Genomic DNA, 16,435 nt, shown 5'->3' with positions numbered 1-16,435 from the left:
GTCGCCTGTATGTTCTTTGGTTACGGGATATACTTGATATCTCTTGTAGAATCTGAAAAGCCGTCTGTTTGCTACAGCTCTCTTGAAATATAACATGAAAAGCAATATCAAGAAATGAGGCATAGTGTTTGAAGCCAATAGTCGTCTATGTTATTCATTCATCGGAAACGCCAGCTAGTCCAGCGCTCCGCCCTCGGAAGAGATCCTCCGTTCGTCGTTCCGTCGTGCCCGTTTTCGTTGAAAGTGTCCGAAAGCTGTCCATCATGCTGTTCCAGACCGCTAATTTCTGTGAACCCTGTCGTGATACCCATTATGGCGCTCTAGCCATCCGCGAGCGGCTACATCTAGATGTCGGCGTCATCCTCGTCGGGCAGGGGCATATCAGCAGCGTCCTGCATCTCCTTCTGGTACTGCTCAAGGACAGCGCGGTCGACCTGGACCTCAGGAGGAGCCAGGGCAGGGGCGGCTACAAAGTCCTGAAAAAGATGTTAGCACAAGAACTCGTGTGGGAGATTTCAAGCGTCGTACCAAAGTCTGGTTACCGACAAGTTTTCTGGCGAGCCAGAGGAAAGGCTTCTCGAAGTTGTAGTTGGACTTGGCCGAGATATCGTAGTACTGGAGGTTCTTCTTGCGGTGGAAAGTGATGGACTTTGCCTTGACCTTGCGCTCCTTGACGTCGACCTTGTTTCCAGTGAGGACGATGGGGATGTTCTCGCAGACACGGACCAAGTCACCTGGGCTCGTTAGCAGATGCGATGCGCCGCGGAAGTGATGAAAACGTACGGTGCCAGTTGGGCACGTTCTTGTATGTGATGCGCGAGGTTACATCGAACATGATGATACCGCACTGGCCGTTGATGTAGTAACCATCGCGCAGCCCACCGAACTTCTCCTGACCTGCGGTGTCCCAGACATCGAACTGGATAGGGCCCAAGTTCTGTGTATATCATCAGTATGTCGCAGCGCGCAAAGGAGGGCATCGGGCAGCGTACGGTTGTGAAGCCAAGCGGGTGGACCTCTACTCCAAGTGTCGCAATGTACTTCTTCTCGAACTCTCCCGTCAAATGGCGCTTGACGAAGGTTGTCTGTAATGTGGCTTGTTAGCATCCGCTCTCTAATGTTGACGTAGGGTTGCCTTGTTTATCGTGCCTTTGGGCAATGACTGCCAGGCGGATAACTCTCAAGCAAGAACGTCTGCACGCACCTTTCCAGTACCACCGTCACCGACAAGCACGAGCTTGAAGGTAGGGACGCCGCTTGCTGCAGCTTCGGCCATGGTTCTGCGTCTGGTGTGGCGGGGTTGGGGGTTGATGTGGATATCGCGCGAGACTGCGGGAAACGGCTTGTTAGCTGAGGTCGCGAGGGACGGCGGCGAGATTTGGCAGGAGTGCACGAGGTCGTACCTTTGTCGCTGGATGTGTGGAGAAGAGGAAGCGGGTGGTGTGGAATTGCTCGCAGAGGGGACGCAGATTTGGTTGCGGTGAGTGCACGGGCCGCTATGGGCACCGGCCTTGCCTTTACAAACTTTCCAGCTTTCCAGCCTCGTCATACCTAGGCGCAGGCGCAGCTTAGGCAACTGCAGACACGCTTCGTCCTAGGAACTCACTTCAACGCATTTGGCCAGTTAGGCATCGAGCTGGAATATTTTCAATTTTGTCTTGGAATGCTGTTCAACGCCGGGATATCATGCATGCTTGCCCAAACCCAATGCGCCACGCAGTAAGCGCTGTTGTTCATCGACCCGGCCCACGCACCCACCGTGATTGCTCAAGAGAGATTTTTGTCATCCCACCAAAGGCCGTTCACCGTGGTTTTGTCAAGCTTCGATGTCAATATTAGACGTTAGGGAACCACCTCAACCCGCTACTGCTCAAGCCTTGGTATACCCTCCAGGCTACAATGGCAGCAAGTGACAGCCCAATAGTCCTCGTCCGCCCCAGTTTCGCCGTGGTGTAAGCTGCATTTGTACAGACACTGATGGACCGCCCGATGTGCTGGGCCGCAACGCCTTGACCGTTATTGGAATCTGTAATTAATCAGTATCGTGCATAACATGTGACCAACATCTTGTGCAGCTAGAGCCTCACAGAGCTTCTGCCAGCACATGGTGGTGGTGTACTCACGCCTTCGTTCTGCGAGACGGCTTCTGCCACCCGCGTGAGCCTATCGTGGTTCGTCCAGTCCACCCAGCCAAACTTGGTTATGGTGTCGCCTACTTTCAGGCCTGCCGAGTCTGCTGGGCTGCCTGCAACCACGCTGTTCACCTTTGCGAATGGTGCTTCGAGAGCTGTAGGAGCTGCACTGTGCCCTGTTTGGGTCTGAAATTCTGTCGCTGAGCCGTTCTGCGCCTGCTCTGCCAGTCGCGCGTGGTGCTCATGAAGGCCCTTCTCGATGCGTGTCATGAGGTCTTTGTAGTCGTTCTTCAACCGTATTATGCGCGCTCGTGTTGTCCGGACTGTCCAACAGGGTCAGCCAGCTCTTCCTCGTGTTCGTCTAGTCTGCTCGTACTCTGGGCGACATCGATGTCACTGCGCGGGAAGCCATCGAAGGTGGTGAGACCTGTATTCATGTGGACGCCGTGCTACAGAGCAAGCATCAGCTACTGCCTGCCACAACGCTACCATATGCGCACTGAATCAAGAACTTGTCCTAGAGCTTTGAGCTCTGTCTCCAGCCTGTCTTTTTCTGCAATGAGTTCCTGCAGCGACAACTGCTCCTTGGGTATTCCGTTCGAATAGCCCGAGGACGTTGGCCCCGAAGAGACGGTAGGCGCGTGAATATCATCCATGTTCAAGCTCGCACACGCTGTATCAGAGGCACAAGGGAAGGGCCAGTGCCTGAAGAAGCTTGGGTTGGAGATGCGGCTCTTCCAGAACAAACTACGCGGGGCAACAACACCCACCAACGCGGTCAACATTTCCATCGCTTTTCCACCCTAGCTCGACTAGCCAGTGACTACCATGCGAGCGCACGCGTAAACTGACGCACGATACTGTGGTACCCACCAGAAATACAGACCATTTACTACATGTACAAACTAATAAACGCGTCTAATGAGCAGTTGTGATGGGTAGTCGCTGGAATCAAGAAAAGCGTAGCATTGCCTGTACATTAACGAGTGATCACCGCGTGTCCATTCACACGCGATAGGGCTGGAAAGACCGTCGGCAGGACGACATCACTTACGCATATTTCCAGTCGCGACTTCCTCATCATAGTGGCTGACGCTTTCCATCGAGACCATCTTCGACACGCGTCTGTCCCATGGCTCCACCTGCAGCCCCAACCATGGCTCTCTCTCGGTCCCACGCGGTATGTTGGGATCGCACTGGACTGTCTTCACGTCATGTTTGTACGCGACACGCTGAAGCCGGAGTCAACTTCTTTGTTCAAGTGCAGCGGCGCTTCCTTTCTATAATTTGCTTACTTCTTTCTCTGTTGGCAGTCGTGCACAGTCATGTTCTTTTGGGCGTCCTTTGAGCTCCCTAGCTCAGTCGCCTCTCCTTAAGCCATCACCGTTGGTAACAGTACTATTAATCTTCCATGCCGTCTCGCGCTCATACACGTCCTATCACAAGCACCTAGTGTGCTTCCAACTCCGAAATGGCCTACGTCTTGTCTCTCCGACCCCATAGTCCGCTCAAGCGCTCCTTCAGCGACAATCCTTACCTCCGACCATGTTCTCCTTTGAAGGAGTCCTTTTTGGGACCTCTCTGCGACATCACATCACGCAACGCGTCTGCTTGTTCACTCTACTCTCTTGGGTCAAATCGAGCAGGAGACTGGTCTCGCGGAGACGAAAACACGCCTCCACTGACTTCTCAATCTCTACTCGATCTTGTACCAGACAACAATGTATGTGTCCTAGATACAAGACACGTCGACAATGGCTCACGCAAACGGACGTGTGACGCCAGTAGGCCACCTCCAACGCTTTCGCGAGGAGTAACTGCACCGTCAAACCCGTACTCGAGGAAAACCAGAGAAGAAGAGCAGGTTGCCAACCCTTTTGCACGCAACGGGGGCTCAGCAGAAGCTGTCGATACCCCTGACCACGACGACCTCGGAGAATCGGATCTGTTCAATCTCTTGGAAGCTATCCATGTTCCTCTTCCAGAAGGCCGTTTTTCCGACAACACCGGGAGCGACCCCCGTCAGGTACCAAATCCAGATCCTCCCACAGCCCAAATCAATTCACAGCCATTCCGGCGGTGGATGACTACACTGCGACGTCGACATGTTCAACGGCAAAAAGAACATGCCCCGGAGCCTTCTCGACTATCCTTTGACATTGTGGACGGAGATGCAGCTGTGTTTCCACCACTGTCCATGTTACACCCCTCTACAAGGAGAACATCGGAGTCTATGTCATCTTCCATCGACTGTGTGACTGCCATGAAATCTGCCTCGATGACCATTGCAACCACGAGCATCGCCCCACGCTCGGACGCTGGTATTCCCAGTAGAGGTCGACTTGGGAATAGGAGCAGCAACTTCTCTGAGGTTCGACGGTCGTTGGACAGTCATCGCGGCGCGTTGGGACCTGTCATCGATGAAAGCGCATGGCTTCGCTCACTGCAGCGTCGTAAAGTTGTGGAAGAGCTGATTGCGTCGGAAGAAAGCTACATTGCTGACCTCAAGGTCTTGATTAACGTATGTTTTTTCCACCTCCGACAGTCTCCGCTGATCGTAACCTTCTCAGGACTACTTCATGATCCTCACTGCTCTACCTTCATTATCAGGCCAAACGAAGTCATCCATACAGCAAAACATATCACAGATTCTACAGCTCCACGAAGATCTTCTTGTTGACCTGCACCAAACGGTACCTCAAGCGGATTTCACCCAGAGCGCACAACAAGAGACATATCCTGTAACGAAAGCTAAGCATATTCGTTTTCATAGCGCAGACGTTATACCCGGACGCTTCGCGGAACACAAAACAACTCGACGACTCAGACACTCCTTGGAGATTGGTCGATCGCCAGACCGGCGACCTCGAGGTCTGGTCACCGATACCAAGACGGTAGGAGATATCGCGAGAATCTTCAACAAACATGTTCGTTCTGTGCTTCCCAATCACTGTAAACAGCTAAATAAATATAGATGAAACGTTTCTTCATATACGAAGAATACGGCGCGCATTGGACGACGATGTCCCAAGATCTCACCACGATGTGCAAGGGACTCCATGGCTGGCAAGAATACGAACGAGGTGTTGAGGCGTTGCAGAAAGTTATCGCATCTGAGAATAATCGCGAATCCGGCAGCAAAAAGGCTCTGAGCTTCCCTGATCTGCTAATCAAGGCACGTATATCTCATCGTATAGCACCCCTGTTCTGGTATTAACATCGTGTTTCCAGCCCATTCAGAGAGTGTGCAAATATCCTCTACTGTTCGATGATCTATGTCGACACACTCCCGTTTATGACGATCCGGAGGCGCATGCGGAGTTGGAAAAGGCTCTCTTCCGATTCCAGGAAACGATTCGAGAGGTTAATAAGGCCAAAGATGATCCGAAAACTCGCCGACTGATCGAGATTACATGGCAGCTCCAAGATCGGCTTGTATTTCAGGAACAGGTAAGTTGAATCGTCTGTGTGAATGACGTTGCTCACTTTTGGTAGACACTATCGCGAGCTCTAGTCTTCCGCCTTCTTGGTCATGTCCTCCTGTGTGGTGTCCTTCATGTTGCCTATCAAACCCCTGACCGCGTCAAAGGACAGTATATGGTTTGCGTTCTTTACAAGTCATGCCTTGTGCTTGCAACAGCGAGTCGCTTCTGCACTCCTTACACCGTTGTTGCTTCCATCAGTCTCGCCAACGGAAGTGTAGAGGAGGCGGACAACAGTCGAGGTATGGGTTTTCAGTTTCGTTTGTACGTACGACAAGCCGCTCATGTTACCAGGAATACAATGCCATGCTGCTCCACACACCTGGAAACTCGTATTCGAGCATGGCCATCGCTTACACGAGATCGTCCTGAGCGCATGCTCCCTATCGGAAGAGAAAGTGTGGAAGAAGCAAATACGCGAACGCATTGTTTGTGAAACTCATGACTTGGCTGAGGGACAGTCCACCATGCAGGACATGTTCACATCCTTATCTCTGGATATCAAGTCTCTCGGAGCAGTGTTCGGACATGCCAACAGTGTTGTGCGGCGCATGTCTGTACATCGAGCGGCGACTCTGGGTGCAAAGACGAACACGTCCCAGGTCATCATCAAGAACACACAGGCACAAACATCGCCAGAATCACCTCCAAGCTTCTCACCGAGCGTGGTTACTCGATCATTGTCGCACATGTCTTCGAACCACGTCCCCACACTGGCGCCGAGGAGAACTGAGCGTATGCGTCTTGAGACAGCCCTAGAGGATGTTTGGACAAAGGATATCCTGCCTTTTCCTGGAATGTCGAATCGAAGGGTTGAAACTCAGATCCGTGCATCAGCAAATTCAGTTATGCGGAAGCTCAGTATGGCGAGTATTGCCAGCAACTTCTCCCGTCGTTCACCTAGCTTCTCAAGTGTGAGCAACACACGCTCAGAAGATTCTTTCGGTAGTAGAGCACATAAGATGTCACAAGGTAGCATTCGCGCACGCTCAGCTACAGACCGTCCTCTAGCGCCGGCACTTGTCGACTTTCACAACGCGCCAGCTGCATTCCTGCCCACGGATTTTGAGCTGGAGGATACCAGACCCTCAAGTCGACGCCGACGTCTGGCCAACCGAACCACGAGTACAGAACGTTCAACGGAGAAGCGCACTCCAGTAAAACCCAAGCGCGTGCGACGCCTATCAACACACATCATCAATCTTCCACGAACAGATTCAACCGCTCGTATTGCAGCGAGGAACACCTCCCATGGGTCTAATGCAACAACCCTGCGCAGTCCAGATCCACCGACCAATTTTGGACTGTGCCATGAGAATGAGAAGCAGAGTAGACGAGAAGTTCGAGAAAACAGTTCGAGGGAAGGAGCCTCAAATATGCAGCCTTCGAAAAAATTCCTGAAAAGCAAGAGCAGGATCTTCAAATTTTGGATGTGATGGACGAGCCATTGGTGTTGGTTTGAGTTGGATATGAAATGGACGAGGTTTGGTGGTTTGGTGGTTTTGGGGTCTTTTGGATCACGACGACGCCCAAATGTCCTAAAAGCGGAAGAGAGCACCATGATGGATGATTACGAAGTCACGACACACGATACGCCTCATTCTTGGGAGTAGCAAAACGTATTGGAAGTATGAGTGTGTAAACAACACGACGATATTCGACGAAAACCGAGACGAAGCGATGGAGACCGGTAAAAGCGGAACTCGCGGCTGTTCTGGGTGTTGCTGCAAGGCACACCCGCAGGCCACGTTGGCCTTTGCAACTGGGGATGTGGGGATAGCACAACGATGACGTCATTGGATCAATCGGGGCACGCGACCTCGCGCAGTCGTTATATTTGGATAGTGATAGATGAATCACAATCACAGTGCCATTCTGTGAATAATCTTCTAAGAAAGTATAGTGCTTGAGAGATGGGGATGGGTAACAGCTAAGTGATGCTGTAGTGAGAATCGAGAGACTCTCTTTGAATTCCCAGCCACCGAGCTGCAAGAAGGAACCTGGCGATCATGCGTTTCATCTAGAGCCCCAATGCGATCCCGACCAACCGAGCTGAGTGAATTAACAAGGCTCGTCACGCAATGTAAACATGGAGCAAGCAACGGACAGGAAGCAGGCCATGTGACCAAGGGCGCGCCGAGACATGGCATGCTAAGGAGTTAATGCGCGTCGCTAAACTTTAGCTTTTTAAGTCTAGGGAATTAAATCTAAACTAAATCTAAATTAAATCTAAGTTTTATTAATAAAAAAAGATTTTTTTTAAAAAAAAAAAATAGATTTAATTTAGAATTAAATCTAAAATAATTCTAAGTTAATTCTTAAATAAAGATTACTTTACTTAGTAAAAAGAATTAAATTTTAGAAGATTTTTTTAAGGAAAAAACTCTATTTAACTTAGAATTAAATCTAAATTAATTAGAATTTAATTCTTATTACTAAGTAAAGTAAGGTTAATTTAAGAATTAATTTAAAATAAATTTAGATTTAATTCTAAACTAAATAAAGTTTTTCTTTAAAAAAATCTTTATTTACTATAAGAGACTAACCCTAAGAGTAGTTACTAGTATAAATTAGATAAATTTACTAAGAATTTATAGTACTAGTTTTTCTTTACTTATAGTTCTTTTAGTAGTATACTAAGAGTTTTTAAAGTATAGGTAGTAGTATAGGTATTAGTAGTTAGGCTTACTAAGCTTTAAGGCTTTACTTACTAAAGTTTTACTAGGCCTAGCCTATTATATAAGCTCTTTTCTAGTAAAAATTCTTATATTTTAACTTTACTATAATATAACGTATTAACCTATTACTAACGCTTCTACCTATATTTATATATATATTTTTTTAGCTTTAACTTATATATACTTTTACCTCTTTTATATTTTTTTATTAATATAGTTAATACTTATACTAGTACTATTTTTAGTAGTAAGTAGTTTACCTTTACTACTCTTACGCCTACCTAGCGTAAGAAAAAGAAGGCTAAAATAAATACTTAAAAGACTAATTTTACTAAAGCTAAAGCTAAGCTTTTTACTACTACTTCTATATCTATATTTAACTTATTTAGTAAAGAACCTAGTATAAGTTTTCTATTTAAGTTTTACCTATTCTCTTACTTATTTCTTAATATTATTTAAATAGATACCTACCTAATAGCCTACTAACTACTTTACTTTTATAGTTAATATTTTCTTTATTAGTAAGCTTAACCCTTTTTACTATATTAACTATATAATATATCTATCTACCTAGAGTAAAATTTATAAGTTTAATAAAAGTAAAGCTACTTACTATTACTACTTTACTAAAGTAAGTTTTACTTATTATACTATAAGTTTACTAGAATTACTTTCTTTTCTTTATTTATAGCTAATATTTCTATAAATCTCTAATAAACTTAAGCTTACTATTATTTATATTTATAAGCTTTTACTACTTATTAAAATAAACTTATAGTTCTTTAAGTTACTTAAGAATATTAATAAGAACTTTATTTAAAATTTAAAAGAGGCCTAGAATAAAGCTTAAAAGCTTACTTTTAGCTAAAAGAAGTATTAAAATAATTATACTTTTAACTTAGTTACTAAAGGTTAACTTTATAAAATTACTAATAAGTTAAGCTTAATATATACTAGTATTTAAAAGTAGAACTAAGGCCTTATAAACTTAGTAAGTCTTTCTTTTAGTATTTAAAACTTTATTTTTTACCTATTTTTTTAGCTAATTTATAGGTTTTTTAGGCTTTTACTATTAATAATTAGACCTACTTTATTACTTAGGCCTTTAAAAAAGTTATTAAATTTTAAAAGTTAAGCTACTTACTTACTAAGTTTAATTCTCTACTATTCTATAGCTATAGTACTAGTATTCTAGCTTTTAGTTTTTTTAGTAGTAGCTTTTAGGCTTTTAATATTAGCTTTTCTAATTATTTTTTTTAGTTTAGATAAGAAGGTTTAGTTTTTATTATTTTTAAGTATACTATCTTCTAGAAACTTAAAGCTACTAGTAATAGTAAGCCTAATAAGTATATTAATAAGTAGAAGAATAGTTTCTAGGCTATAAATACTAATTAGAAATAAGTTTTACTAGTATTTTCTTAAGTTCTTTAGTATTTATAAGATAAATACTTTAAATATTTACTAGCTTTAGGCTAGTTAGCTTTTTATTATTTCTTTCTTTTTTTTACTATATATAGGTAGTTAATTTTATTTTTATTAACTTATTTTTTTATAGCCTTTATATTTTTTATTTTTCCTTAGCTATCTATATTCTTAGCCCTAGTAAAGGTACTTATTAGTATACTACCTATAGTTTCTAGTAGTACTATTACTAAAATTACTACCTTTTTTACTACGCTCTACTCTTACTAAGGCCCTTAGTATTATTATAGTTTATTAGAAAAACTTTTATAAAACTTCTTTAGTAGTTTACTTATTTTATTTTATTTATTTTCTAAAAAGGCTAACTAGCTATTTAGTACTTTAGCTTTTTTAAAGTTTTTTATAAGTTTTTATAAAGTTATAGTATAATCTTTTTACTTAACTAGGTATAATTTTTTATATTTTTTACTATAGTATTTCTATCTTTTACTTATAATTTTCTTAATTTTTTAGTAGTTTTTTAGTTTTTTATTAATATTTTCTAATATACTTTTAAGTTAGTAATTATTAGTATTTTATTTTACTAAAGAGTTTTTAAAGTATAGCTATAGCCTATCTATATAAAATACTAAGTAGATACTAAAGAAAGTATTTAATCTTATAGTATAAGAAGAAATTACTTCTTTTACTTAAAACTTTATATTTTTCTAGTTTAGTTTCTTACTTAGCCTACTATTAGAGAAGTATCTACTATACTATAACTATACTTAGTTTCTTTTTTACAGTTATAGTACTTTTTATTAATAGTAGTTAGCCTAGATTTCTTAAAGTTATTAGGCTTCTACTATTTTTACTTATATATAATTTAGTATTTCTATAAATTTTATAGTAAGTGCTTTAGCTAACTTCTTTAAATTATTAGGCCTTTAATATTATTACTAGATTACTTATTTTATATCTTTTTATACTATATCTATATTATATCTATATTATAGAAAGAATAAGCTAATACTAGTAAATACTATATTTCTTTCTTTAATAGTAATTTAAGTAGTAAGATATATTAGTACTTAGTTATCTTATTTCTAATTAATATAGGCCTATAAGTAGAATTTTATAGTACTATTTATTCTTTTAGTAGTACTATTAGTTTCTAAATAGTAGCTAGTAGATACTTAATAGGTAATACCTAATTTTCTATAAAAGGTTCTTTAAAAATCTCTAATAAACTAGCTACTATAGTTAAATATAATAGTATTTAGAAGCTAATAGTAGGCTATAACTCTTTCTATAAAAGCTCTTATTACTATTTAAGTATTTAGATTTTTTAATAAAATAAGTATTATATTTTTACTTAACCTATTTATAACTACTATAAGGTACTAGTACTAATTACTTATAAGTAAATTAATAATAAAGTCTATTAAAATTTTCTTTTATACTTTATCTAGAAGAAAAAGTAGTCTTAGTAGTTCTTTTTTTAGTTCTTTTTAAGGCTTAGTTTTTCTATATACAGTGGGGTGACATAAATAAAAAGTCACTTTAAAAGTCTACTATTTCAAGAGCGTATATCTTAGTAAGTACTAGAGCTATAAATATAAAAAAAAGAGATTTGGAAAGAGAAAATACGAATCTATAACTTACTAATATAAAACTTTTGCTTAGTAATCTCTAGAAAATAGTTCTTTGGCAGTGTTTAAGAGAAGTAAAAAAGAGTCTAATAAAAGTAGTAATAAGTATTTTTTATAGGTATAAAATCAACTTAAAATAGTATAAACTTTCTTATCTATCTATTAATATTAGATTCTGAGTTTTTTAGGTATAGTTACTTAAGTAAAAAAGATAGAATTTAATAAAGTAGTAAAAGTAGTTAAAATGGAATAATATAATAAGTAATAGCTAACTAGTACTTAGTATACTACCCTTTAGCGTCTATAACTGCCTTATAACGCCTAGGCATAGATAAGATACAGTTATTTATACTCTGTTGCGGGATTAGATCCTACTCCTTGTGTATAGCCCTCTTAAAGGCCTCTACACTAGCCTTACTAGCTCCTACCCCTAAACTAGTAGCTATTCTATTATCTAGTCTATCTTTTAATAGACTCCAGACGTTTTCAATAGGTGCTAAATCCGGACTATAAGGCGGATGGCTAAAAAGAGAGATTTTGTTTCTCTTAAACTAGGCTATTATATTTGGCGTTTTATGGGTTTTAGCGTTATCTTGTTGAAATTTCTAGCCTAAATAGAAGTTATTATAAAGAACTTTTTAAGAATTTCAAAAAAAAATAAAAGAGTTAAAATAGAGGTAGAAAATAATAAAATACTAATAAAAGGAGAATATTTAACTTACCTTTTTTAATAGCTGGTTTAACGTGGCGTATTAAAACCTTTCTTAGGTAGTCTTTATTTGTATAAGACTTAGTTGTAAAAGGCGTTTTAATAACCTCTAATTTAGAGCGTCTACCTATCTAAATTGCTCCCTAAACTTGGATAGAAATGTCCTGGGCTGTAAAAAAGTCAGTCTTGAAGCTATAAAAAAGATAGTTAAATGAAAATAAAGAGAAAAAAAAGGTCTAAAACTTGGCTTACTAGAAAAATTTTTAAACTTACTTGTATTAGTTGTATTAACTATTTGGTTGCTAACTCTGTTATTTCCCTTCTTTCTGTAATATTCCTTTCTAGCACTGTGCCCACGCTGGATTGCTAACTTATCAGAAAATACTATCTTATTAAGATTTATATTTCTGATGTTTTTATCCTGCTTTTTAGCTAGTAAAAGCCTCCTTTTAGCTTTATATCTATCTAATAAAGCTTTTTTAGAAGCTATATTAATAGAATATTCTTCTCTTTTAAAAAATCTTTGTAAGCTTCTTTTGTGTATAGGAAGGTTATTTTTAACTAATACACTCTTATTTTTAACCTTAGGGTTATTTATTATAGCCCTATTAATAACTCTTTCTTCTCTTTTAGATAGCTTAGAAACACGTCCTTGTTTAATAGATTTTAGAGGCGTTATATTAAGAGTTTTTTTGTTTATTCTATTAATAGTGTTTTTAATAGACTTTAGAGGCTTTTCTAGCGTTATAGCTATAGTAGAAGTAGAAGTTTTAGCTTTTAAAAGAAGCTTAACTTGAGATTTGAATTTTGAGAATTTTGGCTCTATTTTGAAAATATTGCTGAGGGAATAGAAGTCTAGTATTTTTTTTCTAGAAGATATCTATTATATACTACTATCTTAGCGTGTAATTACGTAATTTTAGCTTACTAATTTACTATTACTAGATTTAAAGTTAGATTTAAAGATCTTTTAGTTAATAGATTTATACTATAAATTAGGTGACGTAATGCTTATTAAGCCTATTTTATATATACCTAAAAAAAACTTAACTTTATACGTCTAAAAGAAAGTTCTAGCTAGTTAAAATTAAGAAAAACTTTAGAGTCTACTTCTAGCTTATATATTAATTTTACTAGATAGTAAGTATATTTACCTTTAATTATAGAAATTTTAAGCTAGGTTTTCTCTTTTAAAAACTTCTTTTTTTATATTTATAGCTCTATTACTTACTAAGATATACGCTCTTGAAATAGTAGACTTTTAAAGTGACTTTTTATTTGTGTCACCCCACTGTATATTATAGTTTTTAATAAATTACCTTATTATAAATAATATTTCTTAAAAGAAGTAGTAATAAGCTAAAATTATATAGGTATTTTTATAGCCTAGATAGTTTATAGCTAGAAATTTATAAGTTTTTAAAATAATTTTAGTATATAGTTCTTTAAAATCTAGTACTTATTTTTACCTTTAGTAGTATAGAAACCTTTTATTATTAATAATATACTTTACTAATAAGACTTTTAAGTTTAAGTTTAAAGAGAACTTCTTTTAACCTATTTCTATAGCCTTTTTTACTTTTTTATATATTAGGTTATTTTTAGCTATAACTTCTTATATTCTCTTAAGCTTTTCTAAGCTATTATAAGCTAAAGTAAAGTTAGTAGTAATTTTTATAAGTATATTATTAGGTTTTAGTAAAAGGTTATTATTTACTAAAAGTATATTATTAGGTTCCTAAGGCTATAAACTTTATATTTAGTAGTAAAATAAAATACTTACTTCTTTTTCTTTTTTAAGTTAAAGTTAGCTCCTTATATATAGCTATAAGAGCTAAAATTCTTTTATCTTTATATACTTATTATTTTAGCTTATTAGTAGATTCTTTTTTTTTTAGAAGAGTATGTTAGCTCTTTTATTAACCTTCTTTAGGCAGTATATAAAGGTTAAATTAAATTAGCTAAGTATATTTAACTAGTATATATACCTCTTAAATAGTAGCCTTATAGTATAGAAATACTTTAGGTTTTTATAATTTATAATAATAGTAAACTTTAGAACTTACTAAAGTTTAGTACTTTATTAATTAATATACTTTATAACAGCTAATAGCTTTTTATTATATATAGTATAGTTTACCTTAGCTACTATATTCTTTACTAAGTAGTATACTATTATATAAAGTAGCCTATTTTTTCTAAACTATAAAAGAACTTTACTAGTTACTTACCTAAAGGTGTTATATTTTATTACTATTTCTAAGTTTAGGTTAAAGTTAGCTAATACTAGTTTAGAAATAAAAGTACTTTTAAGTTTAAAAAATACTATTTTTTAAAGTTTTCTTTATTAGAATACTACTTCTTTTCTAGTAAGTTTAGTTAGTAAAGTAATAATTTCTAAAAATTTTTTAATAAACTCTTAGTAGAAGTTAGTAAATTTTATAAAACTCTAAATACTTTTAATACTTTTTAGCTATTTTTAAGTATAAATTACTACTATCTTCTTTAGGTTTATTTAAATACTACTACCTACTTCTATTATAAACTCTAGGTACTTAGTCTTCTTAATACTAAAGTTATATTTATTAATATCTAGTTATAAGCTTACTACTTTAAGTTTTTAAATAATTATCTTAACTTAGTGCTTATAATCCTTCTATAATCTATTAAAGTAGATAAGTATATTATTTATATAAACTAAGTAGTATATATCTAAGTCTTTCTAAAGTACCTAATTAATATATTATAAGAATATACTAAAGGTATTAGTAAGGCTAAATAAAGTAATTAGCTATTTATATAGCCTAAATTAGGTATAGAATACTATTTTCTATTTATTTCTCTTTACTATATATATCTAGTAGAAGGCTTAGATAATATTTACCTTTATAAACTATTTTACTTTAGTAATTTAGAATAGTATCTTATAAATAAGTAAAAGGAAATATTTATTTTTATATATAATAGTATTTAAAGCTTAGTAGTTTATATAGAATTATAGCCTTTCTCTAAGTTTCTTTATAAATAAAATAAAGGTAGTAGTACTAGATTTACTTACCTAAATAAACTTATAGTCTAGGTATAATATAAGTTTCTTTTATAACACTAGTAGTTCTTTTTTTAATATATTATATAGTAGCCTTTATAGAATTTCTACTAGCTTACTATCTTTCTTTATAGTTTTAATAGAGTAGTTAATAGTAGTTTTTCTTAGTAGTATAAGCTTATTAGCCTTTTTTTTTAAAAAGAGTTTAAACTTACTTTAAAAATAGCTTAGTAACTTCTTTTAAAAGTTAACTATTTTCTTTTTCTTTAGCACTTTTTTAATATCTACTATAAAAGTAGAATATAGTTAAATTTATTTATTTTTCTAAAATTATTTAGCCTAGGCTAAATATACCTATATACTAATAGCTCTAGAAATCTTTATAAGTATTTTACTATCCTAGCTTTATATCTTAGTTTAGTTACTATAGATAAATATAGATTTCTTTACTAGTACTAGTGTTACTTAGTATCTATTTATCTAGAATTTCTTTAGAATAAGGTTATACTCTTTATTTCTTTCTAGCTTATAGGCCTATATTTCTTTCTTATAGCTATTTATATCTATCTGTATTTAGATAGCTACTTTTATCTAAAAGAACTTCTTTTTTACTTTAATAATAGGTTTCTATATAATTATAGTATACTTTAGATTATTATTTCTTATAAATATAAAGGAGATAACTAAATAAGTTAAGTAGCTAGTATTAATTAAGGTAGATACTATAGCTATATTATTTATAATTATATAAATAGTTAATAGTTTTCTATTTAGCTAGTTCTACTAAAATAATAAGAACTACTTTCTTTTTTAATCTAGTTTCTTATACTTCTACTTATATCTATATATAGAGGTTTCTAGTTTTCTAAACCTACTATTTCCTTATTTAAAGACTCTTTTAAGTTATAGGTTACTATAAGAGTAGCTTAAGCTAGATAATTAACTAGTATTAGAAAGTACTTATTAGTATAGTACTTAGGTTTTCTATAATATAGATATAGGTTTTTTTTCTTATAAAGAGAGTGCTTTTTTTTAAAGGCCTATTTAGCTTTATTCTAGGTTCTACCTATTACTTTAATTACCTAACTAAAGTAAACTTTTAAAAGTTTCTAATCTATAAAGTTATTTTAAAGAGACCTTATATATAAAAAGGTAAACCTAATTTTTATAAGAAGCTAACTCTAAAGGTAGTTACTAGTATAAATTAGATAAATTTACTAAGAATCTATAGTACTAGTTTTTCTCTACTTATAGTTTTTTTAGTAGCGTACTAAGAGTTTCTAAAGTGTAGGTAGTAGTATAGGTATTAGTAGTTAGGCCTACTAAGCTCTAAAG

The 16,435-nt window shown here is 36.1% G+C and overlaps 3 protein-coding genes across 3 annotated transcripts; 1 reads left to right on the top strand and 2 right to left on the bottom strand.

Annotated features, from left to right (window-relative positions):
* Positions 1-5: 5 nt before the first annotated feature.
* P153DRAFT_367839 (GTP-binding nuclear protein-like protein Ran) lies at positions 6-1,326 on the bottom strand. The gene is made up of 5 exons (XM_033668371.1): positions 1,205-1,326; positions 993-1,085; positions 784-937; positions 529-734; positions 6-476 (listed from the first exon to the last, which is right to left on the bottom strand). The coding sequence occupies exons 1-5, from the start codon at positions 1,274-1,276 to the stop codon at positions 345-347; spliced, it is 657 nt and encodes a 218-aa protein (XP_033522297.1). The 5' UTR covers positions 1,277-1,326; the 3' UTR covers positions 6-344.
* Positions 1,327-1,627: 301 nt separating this feature from the next.
* On the bottom strand, positions 1,628-2,904 carry P153DRAFT_367838 (26S proteasome non-ATPase-like protein regulatory subunit 9). Its single transcript, XM_033668370.1, has 4 exons — positions 2,633-2,904; positions 2,509-2,581; positions 2,124-2,455; positions 1,628-2,026 (listed from the first exon to the last, which is right to left on the bottom strand). The coding sequence occupies exons 1-4, from the start codon at positions 2,786-2,788 to the stop codon at positions 1,895-1,897; spliced, it is 693 nt and encodes a 230-aa protein (XP_033522296.1). The 5' UTR covers positions 2,789-2,904; the 3' UTR covers positions 1,628-1,894.
* Positions 2,905-3,408: 504 nt separating this feature from the next.
* On the top strand, positions 3,409-7,486 carry P153DRAFT_318981 (uncharacterized protein). The gene is made up of 6 exons (XM_033665072.1): positions 3,409-4,653; positions 4,703-5,059; positions 5,107-5,307; positions 5,364-5,582; positions 5,628-5,856; positions 5,909-7,486. The coding sequence occupies exons 1-6, from the start codon at positions 3,604-3,606 to the stop codon at positions 7,048-7,050; spliced, it is 3,198 nt and encodes a 1,065-aa protein (XP_033522295.1). The 5' UTR covers positions 3,409-3,603; the 3' UTR covers positions 7,051-7,486.
* The last annotated feature ends 8,949 nt before the right edge of the window (positions 7,487-16,435 follow it).

This window comes from Dothidotthia symphoricarpi (genome assembly GCF_010015815.1).
Source record: "Dothidotthia symphoricarpi CBS 119687 unplaced genomic scaffold P153scaffold_13, whole genome shotgun sequence".
NCBI classification, from domain to species: domain Eukaryota; kingdom Fungi; phylum Ascomycota; class Dothideomycetes; order Pleosporales; family Dothidotthiaceae; genus Dothidotthia; species Dothidotthia symphoricarpi.
The sequence above is the reverse complement of the archived record's forward strand: the minus strand, read 5'-3'. Positions and strand labels throughout refer to the sequence as shown.

Bases quoted from the DNA above. Each gene is read 5' to 3' on its own strand.
- P153DRAFT_367839 (XM_033668371.1), bottom strand. From the start codon at position 1,276: ATGGCCGAAGCTGCAGCAAGCGGCGTCCCTACCTTCAAGCTCGTGCTT. The intron at 938-992 runs GTACGCTGCCCG...TGATATACACAG, and splicing joins ACCCGCTTGGCTTCACAACC to AACTTGGGCCCTATCCAGTT. The intron at 477-528 runs GTACGACGCTTG...CATCTTTTTCAG, and splicing joins TTGTCGGTAACCAGACTTTG to GACTTTGTAGCCGCCCCTGC.
- P153DRAFT_367838 (XM_033668370.1), bottom strand. From the start codon at position 2,788: ATGGATGATATTCACGCGCCTACCGTCTCTTCGGGGCCAACGTCCTCG. The intron at 2,582-2,632 runs GTGCGCATATGG...CTTGCTCTGTAG, and splicing joins TAGGACAAGTTCTTGATTCA to CACGGCGTCCACATGAATAC. The intron at 2,456-2,508 runs GTACGAGCAGAC...CCTGTTGGACAG, and splicing joins TGACATCGATGTCGCCCAGA to TCCGGACAACACGAGCGCGC.
- P153DRAFT_318981 (XM_033665072.1), top strand. From the start codon at position 3,604: ATGGCCTACGTCTTGTCTCTCCGACCCCATAGTCCGCTCAAGCGCTCC. The intron at 5,308-5,363 runs GCACGTATATCT...TCGTGTTTCCAG, and splicing joins TCCCTGATCTGCTAATCAAG to CCCATTCAGAGAGTGTGCAA. The intron at 5,857-5,908 runs GTATGGGTTTTC...TCATGTTACCAG, and splicing joins GGAGGCGGACAACAGTCGAG to GAATACAATGCCATGCTGCT.